Source organism: Dasypus novemcinctus, chromosome 17 (assembly GCF_030445035.2).
Source record: "Dasypus novemcinctus isolate mDasNov1 chromosome 17, mDasNov1.1.hap2, whole genome shotgun sequence".
Classification (NCBI taxonomy): domain Eukaryota; kingdom Metazoa; phylum Chordata; class Mammalia; order Cingulata; family Dasypodidae; genus Dasypus; species Dasypus novemcinctus.
This window is the reverse complement of record NC_080689.1, coordinates 16,314,405-16,331,808: the sequence shown is the minus strand read 5'-3', so window position 1 is coordinate 16,331,808 and position 17,404 is coordinate 16,314,405. Positions and strand designations below refer to the sequence as shown.

Here is a 17,404-nt window from a genome sequence, read left to right as displayed (position 1 = left end):
TAGCTGGTGGAGAAGGTTCACCTTCTTGGTGCTGTTCCTTCCCTCTCTAACTGGTGGGATGGAGGGCCATCAAAAGGGCATTCCTAAGCTGGTCACGATCCCCTGAGAACGCGCCCATTGGAGTGGGGAGAATTTCCAATTCTTCTTTGTTATCCTTTGACTTATTGTTTGAAAAGTCACTGCAAGCTATTCTCTCCGTCTTTTTTCCCCTTTAGTTTGGATGCTATGACAACTGCCATGTGATCTGCTGCAAACACAGCCGTCTCCAGGGCTCTGGATAAAGAAGGCTGAGCTGGAGGAGGGTGCAGGGAAGGTTATCTTGTTGGAGATGCAGCAGGCCTCCCAGCTGCCTCTTCCCTGCGGCAGTAAGTACCTGCAGCACAGATGGGATAAAGCCTATCAAGACCACAGGAAAAAGGTAGGGAAGGCTTGGGTCCAGGCCCAGGAACTGCAGTAGACAGGCACTTATCACAGAGGCAGAGCCCGCCCTCCCATTCCACATCTGGGGGTTGAAAGAAAGAAGGTTAATAGGCGTTCTCATCCTGACAACAAGCACCAGGAGGCCCGTGAAGGAGACAGCCACCTTCAGCTGGCCATCTCATCAGTCGCAGGGCCGGCGGCTCTGCGATCAGGCCTGATATCTCCCCAGCCATCTTCCCTGCAGTTCACGCCTGCTGCTTCTCTCTGGCAGGTGCAGCTGCCAAGTCTGAGAATTCCAGCACAGCCTCCGTCTCTGGAGACCTCGCGGGCATGTAATTGGTCTCCCTGGTCGGAAATGTTGCTCTGCTGTTTATAGACTCCTGTAGAGCTGGGGTCATTAGCCTCTGCGTCAGGACTCCTGCTGGTCCAGAGAGCAGGTCAGATCTGCTTTGGGGTTCTGAGTTCCAGCACCTTGGCGGCAGGAGGAACAGGCACCAAGCTGAGCCAAATAAACTGCTGGGCCACCCAGCCTCTTGTGTGCCTGCCATCTAAATAAAGTGCATGTCCATTCTCTCCACCAGCGTGCATGACAACCATCCTGGCGTCACACTGGTCTCTTTGAAAAATAGCCTCTCTGCTTTCATCCCCGAGCTTTCCATTGTTCTACTCCTTTTCAGTTATGCTACAGTACAATGTTCATTGTACTGAGAGCAAAGTCAAGGCTTTTACATTCTAGCTACAGTTTATTTCTCTGCCCAGGTAGAGCAGAACTAGCAGAGCAATACCCATGAAATAATGCCAGGACTTGCCTTGGAAACTAAAAGGTAATTTTCTTTTTGAAGATGAAATGATCGGAATGGCATTTCCTAACAACGTTTGTAATATATGTCACCCATACAACAAAAATGCTATTAAATAGATTATGTTTTTTCCCATGAAATGGTCTAGGACCACCTTATCATTTATTATGACATGTATTTATTTCCTAAATGGACTCCAAATTTTATTAAGACAAAAATATCCAATCAAAGCAGTATACATGGGAAGTGGATTTGGCTCAACTGATAGAGCATCCGCCTACCATATAGGAGATCCAGGGTTCAAACCCAGGACCTCCTGACCCATGTGGTGAGCTGGCCCATGCACAGTGGTGATGCGCGCAAGGAGTGCCATGCCACATAGGTGTGTCGCCCACATAGGGGAGCCCCACACGCAAGGAGTGCGCCCTGTAAGGAGAGCCGCCCTGTGTGAAAAAAGCACAGCCTGCCCAGGAGTGGCACCGCACACATGGAGAGCTGACATAGCAAGATGACGCAACAAAAAGAAACGCAGATTCCCAGTGCTGCTGACAAGAATGCAAGCGGACACAGAAGAACACAAAGCAAGTGGACACAGAGAACTGACAACAGGGTGGGGGGGAAGGGGAAGGGGAGAGAAATAAATAAAAAATAAATCTAAAAAAAAAAACAAAACAGTATACACCAACAGGGACTAAAAGCCAACTTTTATTTTCAATAGGAGATATGCAATATTATTTCCATTTATTTAATACAGATACAGAAGTCATTTGATAATATCCCCGTATAGTTCCACAATAGCCTACCATAAGTCTTCAGCTTAAACAATGGTTTTTGACAACTTCAATGGACTCACCCTTGCTAAACAATGTTCAGTTTAACATGTCCCTTTATGTGTTTGTTGATCAAAGTCAAAACATACTCTTAAGAAGGAGGTGGGATCAGCCATCATTTCAAAGGGCATTGAAAGGACAAGATCTAGGGAAAGATTTCTAATCTGCCCAGGGGATCTGCCTTCCTGGGTTAAAGGTAATGCGGTGTGATCTAGCGTGGTGGTAAACTTACTGCAAGGGCTCTTGCTTTGCTCCAGTCATGCTTACCCTCTTGCTGCTCCCTCGCCTTGGCATTTGCACTTGCTGCTCCTTCTGCATTGAGCATTCTTCCCCTCCATCCTCACGGGGCTCCCTCACTTCCTTTGGATCGCTCCTCAGAGAAGTCCTCTCTGTCTCTAAGAAGCACCCCTCATCACTCGGCCAGATCGTTATATCACATGATATGCAATTTTATACATGGAAAATAGCATTTGTATCTTGTTTGTTTTCCCCACTAGAATACAATCTCTATAGGCATGGCTGTCTCTTTTACCATGGTATTTTTAGCACCTAAAATATATAGTAAACACTTAAATAGTTGTTGAATAAATGAATTAAAGGGAAAGACTGAAAAGAGGGTAGATGGAGGTAATAAATTTTAAATCAATTACCATTATTTCTTTGAAGAGTCTACAGGACTATAAATTCCACAGATGCTCATGTTTATGTTCCAGGGAATGACAGTAGCCCCTGGCATGAGGTGGATGGCCAATAAATAATTTACATAAATAACTCTGCTGGGTATACAGGAAACTGTAAGATAAAGAAGGTCTGAAATAGTCCTTGGGAAATGGAGAGCTGACTGAATAGGAAAATGTAGTGGTATTGACAGTAGACATGTTGCCCCACATGGATGGTGAACATAAATTCAAAATAGCACTAATTATGCAGTTCCACAATTTTCTCCAGCAATGCTCAGTCACTTGGGCCTAAGAATGGAGTTGATAGAATGATCCAATGTTGGCTTATTGCCTATAACAGAAGGACAGTGAGGCCAGGGAATTGAGCACATCAGCAAGAAAATGGTAAGTGATGGAACATGGAGTCTAAACGAGAGGGAATGAAGTGACAGTAGAGGAGACAATCAAGAAGGATGGAGGGAGCAGAGGTGGCTCAAGTGATTAGGTGTCTCCCTCTCACACTGGGAGGCCCCGGGTTTGGTTCCCAGTTCCTCCTGAAAGGAAGATGAACAGTGGGTGCAAAACAATGGAGGGGGGGGGGAGTGTGGAGAAATAAATAAACAATAAATCCTTAAAAAAAAAAAAAAAAGAAGAAGAAGGACGGAGAAGAGAATTTTACAGACTGTAATTAAAATTAGGTCAAGGAATCAGTCCTGGGTATAGTTGACTAAGAAAGCTAAAAGGGTGGGGGATTGTGTGTGAAGAATGGAAACACCTGAATGGACAGTTTCAGAGATGCCCAGGTATACTTGGCAGGGGTGCCTGAAGAGGAGTGGAGAGGGTCACTGGACATCAAGAGGGCAGAGAACTGAGAGTGCAGGGAGCTGGAAAGCTGTGCCCAAGGTTGTGGCAATCTTCCACAAAGAAGAGGGGTAAAGACAAGATGGGATTCAGATATCATTGGCCTCATTGAATGAGCGAGAATTATGGACTGGCCTATACAAGGAAGGGGTGAGGAAGAGTAGAGAGTATTGGGGTCACACCTACCCAGCCTGTTGGAGGAGCAGTGCTCTGGAGATAGCTATGAGAAACAGGTACCCTCAAAAATTTCACCAATTGGCAATTAAAACCTGGATTAATGAGCAAATTCTTCTTCCATATTAAGAGTAGGGGGAAATCAGCTCTTTAGTATAAAAGGGTTTCTATTTCTTGGCTAAGAAGCTCTGGAAGTAGAAGGGATTTTGATGCAATAGAGAGGAAAAGTAAAGACCCATGGAGCATACTGTGTCCAAAAGCTCTAATGGCTCTCCCCAAATTAAGAATTCAGCCCCTCATCCTCATCCTGGCATTTCAGAGGATGTTTTACCTTATAATTTAAATCACTCTTCCAGTCTTTCCCCTGGCATCGTTTGCCAGGCTGCTTTGACAAATACCAAACAGTGAATTGGTTTAAACAGCAAGAATTTATTGGCTAATGCTTTTAGAGGCCACAAGTCCCCAATCAAGGTGTCAGCCAGGCTCCTCAGCCAAGGCTCCTCAGCCAAGCAATATAAACTAAGTCACAGGGCGATGTCCTTGGTCTTCCCCTGATGGCCTTTCTCTGACTCACTGAGTCCATATTTCTTCCATAGAAATACAAGGTAAAGTCCATTCCGTTGAGCCACTGCCAAATAGGATCTTAGAAGATCCTGTTCACAGAGGAGTCTACATCTTAATTGATAGTATATCTTCCAAGGGTCCTGTTTACCAATGAGCTCATCGACACAGGAGCATAGATTAAGATGATGTCTTCATGGGGGTCCATAATTCAACCTACCACACCCCCATCACTCCCCTACATGTATCTGATATTGCCCACCACACTGTCACTTCTAGTCGCAGGAGTTTTGTGTTTCTTTTTTATGATACATCATATGCTTGCTCCCTTTTACTAAAACTGTTCCTTATTTAGTTAAAGCTCTTCTGAGAGCAAAGAAAGAGACTCACTCTTGTTACCCCCAAGTAATGAGACATTTGTTATAAGGAAACATGAATATCAGCCAAATAGCTAGGTCTCATGGGAACCTGGGAAAGCTGTACAACCAGGCAAAGGAAAGAGTATGATACATGATGAAGCCAGGGATAAGTCAGGGCAAACAATTGCTGGATTGTATGGTAAGACTATGTTTAGCTTTGTACAGAACTGCTAGACTGCCTTCCAAAGTAGCTGTACCATTTTGCATTCTCACCAGCAATGAATGAGCATTCCTATTGCTCCACATCCTTACCAGCATTTGGTGTTGTCAGGGTTTTGGGTTTTAGCCTTTTTAATAAGTATGCAGTGGTATCTTATTGTTGTTTTAATTGGCACTTCCCTAATGACATTTGATGTTGCACATCTTTTCATATGCTTATTTGTTATCTGTATATATTCTTTGGTAATGATTCGGTTCACCATCTTTGCCTCTTTTCTTATTAGATTGTTTGTTTTCTTACTGTTAAGTTTTAAAAGTTCTTTGTATATTTTGAGTTAAGTCCTTTATTGGATATGTGTTTTGTAAACATTTTCTCCCAGTCTCTGGCTTTCATTCTCTTATTCTTTTAATAGTGATTTTTCATTATCTTATAGTGTATATAACAGAGAAAAAGCTTTAAATTTTAGTGAAGTACAACTTAGTTTTTTCGTTCATGAACCATGCATTTGGTGTTGTATCTAAAAAGTCATTGCCAAATACAAGTTCACCTAGATTTTCTCATATGTAATTTCCTAGAAGTTGTACATTTTTGTAATTTACATTTAGGTCTACGGTTCATTTTGAGTAAATTTTTGGGAACAGTATAGGTTCTCTGTTTAGATTCATTTTTTGCATGTGGATGATAAACAAGTTGGTCATAAAGTTTATTTGGTAGCCCATACAAGAATAGTCAAGATACTCTGCACCAGGATTCAGTTAGAGAACTGACTGATTCCAAGCTGGGATGGGAAATATACAAGATAACTCTGAATCATCTTCTCACATGAGCAAGTAAGGTGACTAGCTACTAGAATAGTGTGAAAAGGACTCGGGAGCCAACTGGAAGAGGCTTTTACTTGCCAAAGATGGGACAAGGTAAACAGGTGAACATCAATAAGGAAATTAATGCCAATGGATTGAAACATGCCAGTTTTGTGTGACTCTCTTAATTCCTAATGATATTAAATAAAAACACCTCTTTGGCCACCATTAGAAGATGCTAAAGAATCAACGTATTTTGAAACTTGGTAAATAAAGGAAATCAAGTATTCATCCGGCTGAGGATAAATCCTGTAGAAGTATTCCAGATAATAAATGCAAAAGGAATGTTATAATTAGGATAGCTCCATTTTTCAATCTGTAATAAAATAATGGATCTAGGCTCATACACTGCTGCTAACATTACAAAAAGAGACAACAAAAATTTTTATCTCCTGATAAAACATCATAGCACCGACTGTGGTACAGTCTTGCCAAGAAAAAAAAATGGAACTTGAATCAGATCAATCTTTCATTTCTGTCAGTATACAGGAAATACCAGACATGGAATTAGCAAATTCCAGACTGTGAGAGATTCTACAGGACAAATGATCTGATTTTCTTACAACAAATTGCAAGAAGAAAAAACATGGAGGTGGAAACTATAAATTAAAGAGATTTTAAAAATACACCAACTAATCACAATGTATGGACCTTTTTACTTGGATCACAATTCAAATATGCAAACTGTAAAAAAAAAAAGTATAAAATAATGAGAAATGTGAACATTGCTTGAGTACTTAATGACATTAAGAAACTATTGTTGTTTCAGTGTGATGATGGCATTGCAATTTTGTTTTGTTTTTCTATAGGAATCCCTATCTTTTAGAGATATACATGAAAATATTTAAGGGTGAAAAAGACATGATGCCTTAGATTTGCTTTACTATAATCTCAGACTGGGGGATGGGGGTGGGTAGAGATAAATAAGATTGGCTGTGAACTGGTTTAGATGCAGCTGAGTGAGAATTACTTTTATTTATGTTTGAAAATGTCTACAAGAAAAAAATTTTAAATATAGAATTTTGAGAGAAGAAAACAAAAAGATAATTAAAGTAAGATATAATTTTCATCAATTTAAAACCAAAAAATAATATATTGATTAGAGGGGCATTCATAGTGGTAAAAAAAAAAAAAATGTAGAAACAGGAATGGAAGGGATCTGGGCCAGCTTCAGGGTGGGGGATGGAGAGAGGGGAATGGGTCTAAGCAGGGACACAACATGTAGGGACTTCAAAGGCAGCGATAATATTTTCATTTTTTAAAATCTGAAATAAATATGTCAGAATCTTAGCATTTGTTAATTCTTGGCAGTAGGGCACATCAATATTTGTTGTATAAATCTCAGTACTTCTCCATACATTCGCAATATATCATAAGGAAACTTTGTGGTATAGAAAATAATAGGGAATTCAGAAGCGAGGGAGATCAATGAAGTCAGAGAACTCAGCTAACTCACTGATTGCTTTTCATTAATCAGTGTCATAGCAGAAATTCAAAGCAGGTTTCTAAAGGAAAACAGTGACACCCATCTGTGTGTCACCAGAAGAGCCCAATAAATGCCACCAGCATCTTGGGGAGCCACCTAAGGCTGGAGACACAGCTTGATGGCTGGTGACATTTAGCTTTTGCGCCCATTAGCGCTGTTCAGTTTTAGCTCCCCCAAGCCTTCATGCTGGTTCAGAAAGGCCCGTTCATTTCCTGTTTGCAACAAGGACTGCAATTCCTGCTGGAGTTTCTTAGAAGCCACATTAGGATGCAGCTGCCACGCAGGACCTTAATAGATTGGAAGGTTTGGGGTTGGCGTTGTTATTTAAAGGCTAATTCTCTTTGTCCTGCATTTTGCCCAGTGGTATAATTCTTAGCCATGCCTCCCTAAGCCTTCTGAAACAAACAAAAAAAGATCATATCCCATTTAAACCCTGCAGCCACACACCAGACTGTCTCTCCAGTCTCTTGAAATATGAGTCATAGTCAAGCTTTGGGATCGTGAAATTACAGAGCTGGAAGAGCCCTCCAGAAGTCATCTGATTCAGCTTCCTTATTCAACAAGAGAAATGCCTAAATGAATCAGGACAAGTTGCTATTTGTCCTACCTTATAAGATAGCATCAGAAATCTTATTTACCCTTGCTGGCTTCTCCCAGTGTTTTTTTCTGTACCTCTGATCAATGGCCGGGACTTGCCCTCCACCCCACCCCCACACACTGCATTCGATTTCTTTAACCACTGTCTGTCTACTATGTGCACACGTGTGCTATGCTGAGTGGTGTGGATACAACCGCGGTCCCTGCCCTCAAAGGGCTTGTACTCTAGTGAGTGGCAGAGTTCAGTAAATGGGCAACTCAAACCAGGGTGATCAGAGTTCTTATAGGAGGAATATGGGGTCTTTTGGGAGCCTACTAGTGGATAATCTAAGACTTGAGGGGCCAAGCAAGGAAGAGACTTTCAAGGAGAAGCAGGAGTTGCACAGGAAAGGAGTGAAGGGTTGTTAATACCGCAGACCCTCCCGTATTCCTAGTCTCTCAGTCCCTTGACCTCCACCTCCAGTGACCTCCTCTATTCCATCTCACCAAACACTGCCACCTTTGTCATAATCCAGAATTGTCCTTTCTCCAAAATCATCAATTCAGACTTTCCACGCTGACTGCAGTCCTTCCTTCTTTACAGCTTGCTGGTTCATTTGCTCCCCACCCCATGACCTTTCTCTGGCTTCACCTGTTGATCCTGTTGTCTGGCCACGTGGTGAAGCAGGATGGCCACCGGTCTTGGCTGAGGTGTCTGCCTTCTCCTCCAGAATCTGTCGTCTCCCAGAGCTCAGCTCTGGGCAGCCAGGCATAGGGCTTGTCTCTCTTCAGGTCTCCTCTATCAGTCCCAGCTGTCCCACCTTCTTCCTGAGAGCCGCTGTGAGCTGGCAGGCATATGGCTCATCTCTCCCCAGGCCTTGGCTCCTGGAGCCTCTCAGAGCTTCTGTTTTCCTGCAGTCTTCTCTCACACATGGCAGGACCAATGTAATATGGCAACTCCCTTTTCCCGTGTTTCTCCATTTATATCAGATCCAGCAAGAGGGTGGAGACTCTGAGTCATGCCTCAGTGAAGGAGTCCAATTGAAAGGGCCTCACACCCACAGGAATGGGTTAGTTCACAAACATCATCTTTCTCTTTTGGGGATTCATTGGAGAATGTCAAACTGCCACATCAATGTTCAGAAATCCTCTGCCGCTCTGTTTTATTCATACTCCTTTGGCAATACTGATAGGAAAAACAAAACAAAACAAAAACAAACTACTTACATTCCTCCCTGCCTGCACCTGAGCAGAGGAGGGTGCCTGGAGAAAGTCACACTGTAGAGAAACTATTTCCAGAACTAATCATCCAGAAAGCTGACCCCAAACAGGCTCACAAGACACCCACAGGCTGCCAGACCTTGCTGCTAATTTACTCTCCATGCGCTGGATTCCATCTCTGCTTGCTTTCTTGAGAAGCTTATATTAGTGATTATCTTTCTTTTTTAAATTCATTTCTCTCTCAACTGGATTCTTTCCATTAGATAATTTTTCAATTAATTTACATTTTTGTCAAAGTAATATAAGCACACTTAAAAAAAAAAATCAAATAATACCAAAATACTGTAGTGAGAAGAAGCAGGCCTCCCCTACTTACTTTCTACTCCAAATTTCCATCCTAGAGGCCACAGTGTCCAACTCTTTAACACTTTCTCCTGGAGTTTACCTCTATATTTCAAAATAATGTGCTTATATTGCCATATCTTCTCAATTTTTATTAAATCAATAGCCAATGTTGACATTATAACTATCCAAATATCATTTATTATTGAGTTAAGTTGTGGATTATGATAATATTTCCTTTATCTTACCATTTCTTACAAGAGTTAATAATTGCCTTATTTTCATGTCTACTTTAGTTTTCTATACAGTTTTTGCTATTTTTTCCCCAAATGCTCCATCAGATGTCAAATGCTTAGCAACAAATTCTCAAATAGCCAAACACATCAAATAATCTTTCAGTTTTATTTCTCCCCTGGAGAACTCCTTTCTGCAGCCCTCCATCCTCCTGCTCCAAGCTCTAGACTTGGAGAGCTGATGTCCAGATAGTTCCTTTCAGTGGTCTCTTGTGTCGAATATCATTTTCCTGGACTCACATTTTGCTGTGTCTTGATTCGTGTTCTTAATATGATGGAACAATCCTGCAACAGCTTCCCAAGAATAGGTGCAGAAGAGGTTTTTGTTTGTTTTTCTTTCTCTTAAAAATGTTTTTATTCTGTCATTACTCTTGGTAGCAAGTTTGGTATAAAATTCTAGATTAGAAATAACTTTCCCTCAGTATGTTAAAGACCTTGATTCTCATCATTATTTAAAATTATTCAAGGTGCTATAACAAATAGACCCCAGAAGGTATAAAGGCCCAAACACTAAGTTTCATTCTTGCTCATAGAACAGTTTGAAGAATATGGGTCAGTTATTTTATGGAATGTTTCTCAATTTGAGTTTATCTGTTGCCTCCTCATTTTAAATGCAGATTTGGTATTCCTGACTGAAATACAATAAAAACTTTGTCATATCCTTTTTAGGACACATGCCATGCCATGCATATCTCTATCTTATAGATAGTGTTAATTTTGATTGTCCAATCAAGGTTTTGTCCGCTTTCTCCACTGTTTGAATTTTTTTTGCCTTGCAACTAATAAGAATGCTGTTGGGAGACACTTTAAGACCATTGCACTTTCTCTTCGAAGATTTAACATCCACCAATGAGTCTTGCCCAAACCAAACTTTACTATGATGGTTGTAAAATGGTGATTTTTCAGTTTCACTGCTCTTTCCACATTTACTACCTGGCATTTCACTGTAAGGAAGAGTTCCCTTCCCTCTTTTACTTAATGTTTATAATAGACAAGAAGTAACATGAAATAAAACAGAATGTTCGAAAGACCTTGGTCAATGGTAAGAGCTATAAAAAGGCAAGCTAGTGTTCTATTTTTTAGTAGCAGTAATGAGTCTCAAATCTTTTTTTTAATTTTTTTTTATTTTTATTTTTTGAGTCTCAAATCTTTATCTGCAGCCTGAACCATTAATAACTTACTTCCCTTCTCGACATCTACATATAGTCACCTCAGATTAAACATGTCCAACACAGAACTCACTGACCATCCCCAAGACCTGTTCACCATCTTTATTTCTATCTTAGTGTCACCAGGTATCAAAACTGGAAGCCTGGGAACTGTTCTTCACCCCTTCCTCCTCCCTTCACCCTCATTGCCAACAGACACACACCTCAACTGGCCGTGCCTGCCGTTGATTCTGTCCCCTATCATTTGCACAGCCTCTGCTCTGCATCCCATTGCCAGGGTCGTAACTCAGTCCCTCCTCTTTCCTCCCCTGGGTTAGTGCCCTAGCCTTTATCTGGCCTGCCGCTCCCCAGGCTTGTCTTCTTCCACCTCATCGGTGACGGAAGTGGTCTCTAAAATGTGCACTTGATCACTCCACTTCTCTGCTTCAATTTGTCAGGAGTACATTTAGTGCGAGCCCTTCACCATCTAGCCCCTTTCACCCTCTCCAGGCCCATCTCCCTCGCCTCTTCACACTTACTCTATGCCATCACCACACTGCTAGCATGGATTTTAGGTTCTCAGGATGCATAATGCTTATTACGTTATCATTCTGACCTACTTTGGATTTATTCCTCAGCTGGTAGAGGTTCAGAGAATTAGATAAAAAGTCCTGGTAGTTAATGTTTGATAAGTAAATATCTAACATAAAGGGAGATTCATTTTTATTATAGCTAGTAATACAGGTAGCCCTTGTGTATGTAATCTATCATATGTTGAAATATAAATTTCTTCCTTTTTTTTGGTAATTTCTCTAATAGGAAACTCTGTAGAGAATACCTTGCAGTTAATCAATGTCTAAGGCACTCATCCTGAAAGTATTGCTGGGGGCTCCGAATTCAAAGTGAGGTGGATTCAGGGAGGTTGTTCACGCTACGAAAGGCATCTTTGGCAACGGAGTGCAGAACAGAACTGCCACCTGGCAGTCAGTATTTAATGAAGTCTTGCTCTGTACACCTTAATTCTCCACTTTAAAATGACAGTATATGCTCATTTCTGATGAATGTCTGGTTCTTTCCAGAACACTCTGGTTCTGAATCAAATCATGAGCCTTTTGCAGAAAAGGCTGCTGTAGGCTGAATGGGAATCTTTGACACCATGAATAATGACCACAAACCTAAGAACCCAGAAACTGCACAATCTAAGCTCATTTTAATTGTTTATCAAAACTGCACCTTGGGTCAACTGTTCACTCTTGCCCTAGGTGCAGAACGCCAAGCCCGTGGTGGACACCCAGGCCCCGCCAACCTTCAGCCACCTTCACCTGAAACTCAAGAAGCTGAAGGTACCCTTTCGGTTTCATCGCTCCGTTAACTTAGTAGGTAGCTAGAAAATGTCAGTGTAAAAACCCAGGAAAATGGAAGAAGCAGGCCCAGGATGGGATAAATCATTCGCCAGAGACAAATGCAATCTAGGCAGCCAATTAACCTCCTATTACCCCAATAGAGCTGATCGGAAACTGCACCAGAAATCTTCCTCGGGTTTTCATGTTAAACCCATCCTGTCTCTGAGGGGAAAAAAGAGAAGGTAGGAAGGTAGGGAGGAAGAAATGCACAGTGGCAATTTATACAGTGCAATTATAGAGTAAATAACATCATTCCTTCAGACTCGACCATTTCTTGGCCACTTTAGAATATTTATTTCTTGAGGTTTAGGCCATCCGGTATGAAAAGAATCACATGGATATGCTGATAGTGATGCCCCCAAAAGCAACAAACCATGTGATTTAGGGAGATTTTTTTGGTACCTTTTTAAAATTAGAGATGTTATAGATTTACAGAAAAATCATGCAGAAAATACAGACTTCCCATATACTCTCCCAACTCATCCAGTTTTCCCTATTATATTAACACTTCATATTAGTGGGTAGTATCTTTGTTACAAATGATGAAACAATGTTATTATAATCATACTATTAGCTACATCCATAGCTTACATTAGGATTCACTATGTTTATGTTTCTTTAAAAAATGTATTCTAGTGCTATATATATATTTTCTAAAATTTGTCCTTTTAATCACATTCAAATATATGTAATAGCAGTCACAATGTTGTGCTACCATCACCACCATCCATTACCAAGACTTTTCCATCATCTCAAACAGAAAGTCCACACCAGTTAAGCATTAACTCTGCATTTCCTATCACCACCCCAGCCCTGACAATCTGTCTTGTAGTTTCTGGCTATGAATTTACCCATTCCAACCATTTTATATCAGTGAGATCATACAATATTTGTCCTATTGTGTTTGGCTTATTTCACTAAACATCATGTCTACAAGGCTCATCCATGTTGCCTCATGTATCAGAAATTCATTCCTTTTTATGGTTGAATACTATTCCATTATATATGTGTATATATTTACTCCATTTTTAAAATCCATAAATCTCTTGATGGACATTTGGTTTGATTCCATCTTTGCAATTACGAATAAAAGTATGATGAACATCAGTGTGCAAGTATTTCTTCAAGGCCCTGGCTTTCAAATCTCTTGGGTATGTACTCAGAGGAAGGGTTGTGAGGTCATATAATAATCCTACACTTAACTTTCTAAGGAACTGCCAAACTGTTTCCACAGTACAGTTCCAACGGTATGGGAAAGTACCATTTTACTTTCCCACCAACAATGAACAAGTGTTCCCATTTCTCCACATCCTCTCCAATACTTATTTTCCTTTTTTTTTTTTAATAGTAGCCCTTCCAGTGGGTATGAAATTATATCCCAGTCCGGATTTGATTTACATTTCCCTAATGTTAAAGATGTTCATATCTTTTCGTGTACTTTTTGGCCATTTGTATATCTTCTTTGAAGAAATGTCTGTTCAAGTCTTTCATCCATATTTAAACTGGGTTGCTTGTCTTTTTTTTTTTTTTTTGGTTGATTTGTATGTTTTCTTCATATAATCTAGATATTAAAACCTTATCAGATATGTGGTTTTCAAATATTTTATCTCATTCTATATGCTGTCTTCTTACTTTCATGATGAAGCCCTTTGAAGCGCCAAAGTTTTTAATTTTGATAAATTCCTATTTATTATTTTTTTTGTCATTCATGTTTTTGGTGTAAGGTCTAAGAAACCATTGCCCCAACAAAGTCCTGGGGATGCTTTATTTTCTTCTAGGAGTCTAAAAAAGAAAAAAAGAACCAAACCTATAAAGATTTTTTATTTCTTTCCCCTTCCCTACTCCCCCCGCCCCAAGTTGTCTGCTCTTTGTGTCCATTCGCTATATGTTCTTCTGTGTCCACTTGTATTCTTGTCAGTGGCACCAGGAATCTGTGTCTCTTTTGGTTGTGTCATCTTGCTGTGTCAGCTCTCTGTGTGTGCAGCACCATTTCTGGGCAGGCTGCACTCTTTTCACGCTGGGCGGCTCTCCTTACAGGGTGCACTCCTTGCATGTGGGGCTCCCCTATGCGGGGAACACCCCTGCATGGCACAGTACTCCTTGCCCGCATCAGCACTGCGTGTGGGCCAGCTCATCAAATGGGTCAGGAGGCCCTGGATTTGAACCCTGGACCTCCCATGTGGTAGGTGGATGCTCTATCCATTGAGCCAAATCTGCTTCCCAAGGCTTGGTTCTTATATTTAGGCTTTTGATCTATTTTAAATTAGTTTTTGTATACAGTGTGAGGAAGATGGCCCATCTTCATTTTTTTTTTTCACATGAATATTCAGTTTTCCTATCATCATTTTTTAACAGTGTATACTTTCCCCATTAAGTATACTTGGCACCCTAGTCAAAAATCAATTGGCCATAGGTGTGAGAGTTTATTTCTGACCTCTCAATTCAATTGCATTGGTCTAGATATCTGTACCATGCTATTTTGATTATTATAGTTTTCTACTGCATTTTTAAACCAGAAAGTGTGAGTCCTCCAATTTTTTATTTTTTTTTAAGGTTTATTTATTTATTTACTTACTTATTTCTTCCCCCTCTCTTCATTGTCTGCTCTCTGTGTCCATTTGCTGTGTGTTCTTCTATGTCTGCTTGTATTCTCATCAGTCGGCTCCAGGAACTGAACCTGGGACCTTCCAGAGTGGGAGAGAGGCCATCATTCTCTTGCACCACCTCAGCTCCCTGTTCTGCTGCGTCTGGTATTATTTCTCCTCTGTGTCTCTTTTTGTTGGGTCATCTTGCTGCGCCAGCTTTCCATGTAGGCCAGCACTCCTGCGCGGGGCAGCACTTCTGCATGGGGAAGCACTCCACACAGGCTAGCACTCTGCATGGGCCAGCTCACCTCATGGGCCAGCTTGCCTTCACCAGAAGGCCCTGGGTATTGAACCCTGGACTTCCTATATGGTAGACAGGAGCCCATTTGCTTGAGCCACATCTGCTCCCCCAATTTTTCCTTTTTCAAGATGATTTTGGCTATTCAGGGCCCCCTAGTTTTCCATATAAATTTGATCATTAGCATTACCATTTTTTGCAATTGTTGGAATTTTGATTGGGACTGTGTTGAATCCATAAGTCATGTTAGGTAGATTTGGCATCTTAATAATATTTAGTCTTCCAATCCATGAAAATGAAATGCCTTTCCATTTACTTGTCTTCTTTGATTTCTTTTAGCAATGTTTTATGGATTTCCATATATGAGAGCTTTACATAATTGGTTAAATTCATTCCTACATATTTGATGCTTTTTGTTGCTATTGCAAATGGAATGTTTTCCTTGCTTTCCTTTTCTAATTGTTCATTACTAGTGTATTGAAACACTACTGATTTTTGTGTGTTGATGTACCCTGCCACTTTGCTAAATCCATTTATTAGCTCTAGTAATCAGGTTGTTTTAAGACTGTGTTGTTTCATTTCCACATATTTCCCTCTTTTATTGCTTCCTCGCTTACTTCTATTGTTATTGGAGAGATACACTGTATTATTTCAATAATTTTGAATTTAAGACTTGTTTTGTGACCTAACATATGGTCTATCCTAGAGAATGACCCATGTGTACTAGAGGAGACTGTATTCTGCTACTGTTGAGTGAAGTTTTCAAAATATGTCTGGTAGGTCTAGCTGGTTTAGAATATTATTCAAGTCTTCTACTTCCTTATGATCTTCTTTCTAGATAATCTATCCATTGTTAAAAGTGTTGTAGTGAAGCCTTATATTATTAAAGTAGATCCATCTATTTCTCCCTTCAAATCTGTCAATATTTGCTTCATATATTTTGGGCCTCTACTTTTAGGTACATTTTTATTTATAATTGTTATTATATTCTTGTTGAATTGACCCATTCACATCACATACAGTGACCTTCTTTGTCCCTCTTAAAAGTTTTTGACTTAAGATCTATTTTATCTGATACTAGTAAAGCAATTTGCATATAATTTTGCCATCCTTTACTTTCAACCTACTAGTATCTTTTTAACATCAGATACTTGGATCATGTTTTTTTTTATCCAATTTTCCAATCTCTGCCTTTGACTGAGCAGTGTAATCCATTAACATTTAAGGTAACTACTGATAATGCAGGACTTTCTTCAGCCATTTTGCTATTTTGTCTTTGTGAGTCTTAAACCTTTCTGTTCCTTAATTCTTCTGTTACTGCCAACTTTCATTGTTATTTGATTTTTCTGTAGTATACTATTTTGAGTCCTTTCTCATATCCTTCTGTACATATTTTTTTTGCATATTTTCTTTGTGATTCTCATGGAGCTTAAATTTAACATCCTAAATCTATAACGGTCATGTCTGATACTCACTTAACTTCAATAGATACATAAACGCTGCTCCTATATCCCTCTGACTCCACACCTTTTGTTGTACTTGTGAAAACGTATCTTTATATAGTGTATGTCCAATACCATGGATTCATTCTTTTTATGCATTTCCATTTAAAAAAATCAGTAAGAAATAAAATGTTGAGTTACATACCAAAAAAATACATTACAATAGTGTTGGCATTTATAATTACAAATATGACTACCTTTTCTGGAGGTCTTTATCTCTTTATGCCACTTTGATCCACTGTCAAGTGTCCTTTCACTTCAGAACTTCCTTTTCCATTGCTTGTAGGGCAGATCCAGTAGTGATGAGTTCCCTCAGTTTTTGTTTATCTGGAAATGTGTTAGTCTGTCTCTCATTTTTGACAGAAAGTCTTGATATATAAAATTCTTGGTTGGGAATTGTTTTCTTTCAGCGCTTTAAATATTTCATCCTACTACATTCTGGCCTCCGTGGTTTCTGATGAGAATTTGGCACTTAATCTTATTGAGACCCTCTTGTACATAAAATGTTGCTTTTTTCTTGCAACTTTTAGAAGTCTTTTTATCTTTGGCATTTGACAGTTTGACTACTATGTAGCTGGGCATGAACTCTATTTGAGTTTTCCTGTTAGAGATTTGTTGGACTTCTTGAATGTGCATATTCATGTCTTCCATTAAATTTAGGAAGTTTTCTGCCATTTTTCTTTAAAAATTCCTTCTGTTCCTTTCTCTCTTTTTCTTCTCCTTCTGGGAGTTCCATTATGTCCCATAATGCATACAGTGGTATGCTTAATGGTGTCCCATAGGTCTCTTAGGATCTCTTTCCTTTT

At 40.0% G+C, this 17,404-nt stretch overlaps 1 protein-coding gene across 2 annotated transcripts in view; it reads left to right on the top strand.

The window, feature by feature from the left end:
- The first annotated feature begins 266 nt into the window (after positions 1 to 266).
- Positions 267 to 17,404, top strand: part of CFAP97D2 (CFAP97 domain containing 2) — a 36,135-nt gene continuing 18,997 nt past the window's right edge. For both annotated transcript variants that reach the window (XM_023592108.3, XM_058278337.2), the window contains exons 1-2: positions 267 to 418; positions 12,073 to 12,153. In XM_023592108.3, the coding sequence (XP_023447876.1) occupies positions 329 to 418; positions 12,073 to 12,153 (171 nt within the window). In that variant the 5' untranslated portion in view covers positions 267 to 328. The remainder of the gene's footprint in view (positions 419 to 12,072; positions 12,154 to 17,404) is intronic.